The sequence below is a fragment of the Mercurialis annua genome, linkage group LG2 (genome assembly GCF_937616625.2).
Source record: "Mercurialis annua linkage group LG2, ddMerAnnu1.2, whole genome shotgun sequence".
Classification (NCBI taxonomy): Eukaryota; Viridiplantae; Streptophyta; class Magnoliopsida; order Malpighiales; family Euphorbiaceae; genus Mercurialis; species Mercurialis annua.
Window position 1 is genome coordinate 16,123,353 of NC_065571.1, and position 5,568 is coordinate 16,128,920.

The window sequence follows — 5,568 nt, forward strand, 5'->3', positions numbered from 1 at the left end:
TTATCGGTAACTCGGCTAACCTACTATTTGGAATTTGAATTGATTTATTATTTTATAATAATTTAAATAATATTTTTCGAAACGGATTTTAAAGCGGAAACTCAATAGACTTGTTTTGTTTGTGACTTATTAATTACTTGAGTATTGTGTTTACTCTGCGTGGTTTTACCTTGACTTATTATTTGTGTTAGGGTACGTGTTGGACCATGTATCTTTTAACCTTATTTTGATATATTCTATCAATTGGCGTTTATTTAAGTCTAACTTATTTCAAACTTTGTGCAGCGTTTTTCTGATCGTTCTTATGAAGTTTTTATTCTAAACGATCGTTCAATATTATAAACGATCGTTTAAAACATTTTACACAGTTTTGTCTCTCCGTTTTCAAGACAGACTAGGGAACGATCTCATAAACGATCTATAAACGATCATTCAAAACATAATGAACGATCGTTTATAATGTTTAAACAATTGTTCACTGGCAAATTTTTCGAATCTTTTCTTGACCGTTATAAGCAAACGATTGTGCACTTGTTTAAACAATCGTTCAGATTGTTCTAGCACTTCATTAATGAAGATTTTTATTGGAAAATAATGGGAAGAAAATGGCTTGAACCAATGGAACTTTGACACATAATCAAGAAGCCTCTAAAGACTTGTTCTAACTCCTTGAGCTTGGTTAGAACAATTATTGCAAATCTCAAAAGCTCTCAACTACCAAAAACTCTCCAAAATTTATTGTGCATCAATTCCTTACATTGATTGCTTGTTGTTCTAGTTAGTTAGAGCATTTATTGTTTTAGTTTGTGGGTTATTGATTAAGCCTTGTAAAAATCAATTAGTTGTAAGTTAGGGTTTAGCTTTGGAAAAACCCAAGTTGGTGTTTAGCTTTAAAGCACCATTTTTGTATCTCGTAATTAAGTATTGATTTCTAGTGGAAAATCTCAATCTTTGATTGAGTAGTGGATGTAGGATTGGTGTTTGATCTGAACCACTCTAAAATCTCTTTGTGCCTTCTTTGAAACCCTAACTCCATCACTTTCTTTTCTAATCAATTTTTAATTAGCCATTAAACCTAATTCACCCCCTCTTAAAGCAAGGTTGCTCATTTCTTTTGCTTAATTGCGAGTTCAAGATCTAAATGGCTACCGAAAATTTTACTCATACTCTTCGTCTTTTCTTTGATGGAACAGATTATCCTAATTGGAAATTCCGTATGGAAAACTATCTTGATATGGATGGTGTGAACTTATGGCATATGGTTCTTGATGGTTATGTGGCTCCCACTCAAGAGTTTAATGGTGGTATTATATCTTGGCCAAGAAAAGAGTGGACCAAGGATCATGTTCTAGCTAATGCTCTCAACCGGAAGGCTATTTGTGTGATCATTTCCTCTTTGTGTAGAGAAGAGCAAGGAAGGGTTCAACATTGCACAACGGCTCATGATAATGGAAGATTCTTGAGACTACCATGAAGGAACGGTTCAAGTCAAGAACAAGAAGGTTGAGCTTCTCATTGGAGAATATGAAGGGTTCAAGAACAAGTCAAATGAGACCGTCACCGAAACTACCAATAGACTCTTTGGCATTACCACCAATCTCAAGAAGCTTGGTAAGCACTATACTCTTGGTGAAATCAATGGAAAAATTCTTCGTTCATTGCCTCTCCTTGATTGGCAACCGAAGATAACCGCCATTGAGGAATCCCATGACATAAGGAATTTGAGAACCGATGAGCTTATCGGAAACTTACTTCTTCATGAGATGACTTACATGAATAAAATTCAAGAATTGAAGAAGTCTCAAGAAGAGAAAACTAAGGGAATTGCTTTGAAGGCTAAATCGATTGAAAGTAAGGTTGAAGAGGAGCTTAACGCTAGTGATGATGAAGAGATGGTGCTATTGTCTAAGAAAGTAAGGGAATGGAGAACAAGGAAGAAGTCTCAAGTTCAAAAATATGAGCAAAAGGGTGAATTCTCAAACTTCAAGAGATCATTCAACTCCAAACAAGAGACTCCTACTCCTAGAAGAGATGTTACTTGCCATGGTTGTGGCAAACCGGGTCATATTAGATCGGAATGTCAACAAGGCAAAGGAAATCCTTTCAAACGGAAAGAAGGGATTCATCACCACTTGTGATGATGAAAGTGATTATCAATCCGATGAAGATTGCCAAGAAGAGGCAAGAGCAAACCTTTGCTTCATGGCTCTAGTTGATGAGTCTCCACTCGAGGTAAGTACTCTACCTTTTATGTCTTGGGATGGTGTAGGGATAGAACCTCATGGTAGCTCTAGAGATATTGTTGTTGTGAAAAATACCCCGAGTGCCTCTTGTGTTGTAAATGTTGAAAATGTGTTGGTTGATGATTCCTTGGTTTATGAGATTGATGATGAATGTCATGACATGATAAATGAACTAACTAGCAAATGTAGTGACTATCATGCCAAAATAAAGTTTTTCAAAAAGGAAGCCTCAATGGCTAAAATTGAGATGCTCAATTTGAAGAAACAAATTCAAGACTTTAAGTCCTCTTTAGAATCTATCCCTAAGCAAGATGTCAATATTTTGCTTAAGGAAAATGAAACACTAAAGAGTGAAATTCTTTCTCGAAATAGCTCTATCTCAAGATTTCACAAAGGGAAGGAATCTTTGGACAATCTTCTTGATTCCCAAAGAAACCCAACTATAAAATTTGGGCTTGGCTATAGTCACAACCCCTCTTCCTCATGTGTGACTACTTTTGTGAAGGCTTCTTCACCTCAAACTTCTTCTATAGAAGTTCCTCCTTCCTTGGTCAAACCAAAACAGGTGAAAAAGAGGTATGCTCAAGCTCCCAAGGCTAAGCCATTTGTGGCTCCTAAGCCTAAGAGCAAAGTGGGTACAAGACCCCCTAGACATACCCATGCTTCTCAATATAGTCACAAATGGGAGAAGAGAAGTATGAAAAAGAATCATGTTCATTCATATCCTTATGCTCACTCTCATAACAATGCTCATGCATACACTTATGATCACTCTTGTGTACATTGCTATGCTCACACATGTGAGGCTCCTAGAGCCAAGACTTATCCATCTTATGCTCACATGTCCCCTAGACGTCAATGTGTTTATTGCATGAGATATGGTCATAAGAATGTTTGCTATGTTAGAAAGGTCCAATTGAGGTTAATTCCATTGGACTATTCTAGTGCTAACTTCCTAGGACCCAATGTGAATTGGGCACCTAAAATTTGAGTTTGTTTGATCTAGGTGCCAAAGAAAACCGTGGTGAATAAAACCAAATGGTATGTCGATAGCGGTTCCTCTAGGCACATAACCGGCCACATCTCTAACTTTACCAATTGGAACATAAAAAGTTGGGAAATGTCACCTTCGGTTATGATGCCAAAGGCCAAGTTGTGGGAATAGGCAAGATAGGTAACTCTTCTTCTCCTTCTATAGAAAATGTGTGGCTTGTTAATGGTCTAAAACATAACCTTTTAAGTGTAAGTCAATTGTGTGATAAGGGCTATAATGTCAACTTCGATTCCAAGGCTTGCTATGTTATCCAACCAATGGATAACACGGTTATCTTCAAAGGAAATCGAAGACAAAACACTTACATAATTGACTTGGATACGCTTGAAAACCGAGATGGCAAGTGTTTACTATCACTTAGCGATGAATCTTGGTTGTGGCACCGTAGACTTGGTCATGCTAGCTTAGACCTCTTAAATGAGGTTAGCAAGGATGAACTTGTCAAAGGTTTGCCCAAGCTAAATTTTTCAAAAGACAAAGTGTGTGGACCTTGTCAAATGGGAAAACAACACAAATCTTCTTTTAAAACTAAAAATGTTGTCTCTACCTCTTGACCATTACAATTGCTTCACATGGACTTGTGTGGACCTATGAGAGTTTCTAGCTTGCGTGGCATGTCCTATGCATTTGTTATTGTGATGATTACTCTTGATTCACTTGGGTTATATTCTTGGCTCATAAGAATGAAGCTTTTAACGGTTTTAAGAGTTTTGCAAAACGTGTTCAAAAAGAAAAAGATTCATTTATTTCAAGTATTCGAAGTGATCATGGAACCGAATTTCAAAATGAGTCTTTTAAAACCTTTTGTGAAGAAAATGGTATTTCTCATAATTTCTCTTCTCCTAGAACGCCTCAACAAAATGGGGTTGTTGAAAGAAAAAACCGCACTTTGGTTAAAATGGCTCGATCTATGCTCAACGAGTATGACTTACCTCATTACTTGTGGGCCGAAGCTATGAACACCGCTTGTTATGTTTCAAACCGCATTTTCAAAAGACCTATTTTGAACAAAACATCTTATGAGCTTTGGATAGGAAGAAAACCCAAGATATCGTACTTTAGAGTATTTGGATGCAAGTGCTTCATATTAAATACCAAGGATGATCTTGGAAATTTTGACTCCAAAACGGATGAAGGTGTATTTTTGGGTTATGCCTATAATAGCAAGTCTTTTAGAGTCTTTAACAAGCGTACTTTAGTTGTTGAAGAGTCCATGCATGTGGTATTTGATGAGTCCTCCAAGGAATTTCCGGAAAAGGATTCGTTTGTTCATGATTTTATAGGTGCATTTGAGGATCTCACAATTGTTGAAAATCAAGAAAATCCAACTACTAATGTAGAGACTCCTCAACAAACTCAAGGAGTGGATAAAGTGGAAACCGCATCCCCTCCTCCGATTCAATCTCATGGTAATACCTATGATCTACCCAAGGATTGGGCTTTCAAGAAAAGTCATCCACAAGAATTGATCATTGGTGATGCATCAAGGGGAGTAAGTACTCGCTCTCACTTTCGTACTTTAGGTAATCTAGCTTTCCTATCTCAATTTGAGCCCACTAAAGTTAGTGAAGCTCTAGTTGATGAAAATTGGGTGATTTCTATGCAAGATGAACTCAATGAATTCAAAAGTAATAAAGTTTGGGAGTTAGTCCCTCCTCCAAATGGTCAAACCATAATTGGAACAAAATGGGTCTATCGTAACAAGTTGGAAGCGGATTAATAACTCGGAACAAGGCCCGATTGGTTGCCCAAGGCTATAACGAAGAGGAAGGCATTGATTATGAAGAGACTTTCGCTCCGGGTGCTCGTTTAGAGGCCATTCGCATGCTTTTAGAATATGCATCTTGCATGAATTTTAAACTCTTTCAAATGGATGTTAAAAGTGCATTTTTAAACGGTTTTATAGAGGAGGAAGTTTATGTTAAACAACCTCCCAGTTTTGAAGATTTTAAACATCCCAACTATGTTTACAAACTCCACAAAGCTTTATATGGTTTAAAACAAGCTCCTGGAGCTTGGTATGAAAGATTGAGTGGTTTTTTTGCTTAAAAACGGTTTTTTCAAAGGCAAAGTTGACATGACACTTTTCACAAAACATCATAAGAATGATATCCTTTTTGTTCAATTGTATGTTGATGATATTATTTTTGGTGCTACTAATGAACAACTTTGTGAGTATTTTGCTAAGTGTATGACTAAGGAGTTTGAGATGAGTCTTATGGGGGAGCTCAAATTCTTTCTCGGACTACAAATCAAACAAGACAAAGATGG

At 36.8% G+C, this 5,568-nt stretch overlaps 1 protein-coding gene across 1 annotated transcript; it reads left to right on the plus strand.

The window, feature by feature from the left end:
- The first annotated feature begins 1,141 nt into the window (after positions 1 to 1,141).
- LOC126668274 (uncharacterized) lies at positions 1,142 to 5,346 on the plus strand. The gene is made up of 7 exons (XM_056104638.1): positions 1,142 to 1,400; positions 1,489 to 1,968; positions 2,072 to 3,135; positions 3,250 to 3,267; positions 3,357 to 3,776; positions 3,980 to 4,987; positions 5,032 to 5,346. The coding sequence occupies exons 1-7, from the start codon at positions 1,142 to 1,144 to the stop codon at positions 5,344 to 5,346; spliced, it is 3,564 nt and encodes a 1,187-aa protein (XP_055960613.1).
- Positions 5,347 to 5,568: the final 222 nt, after the last annotated feature.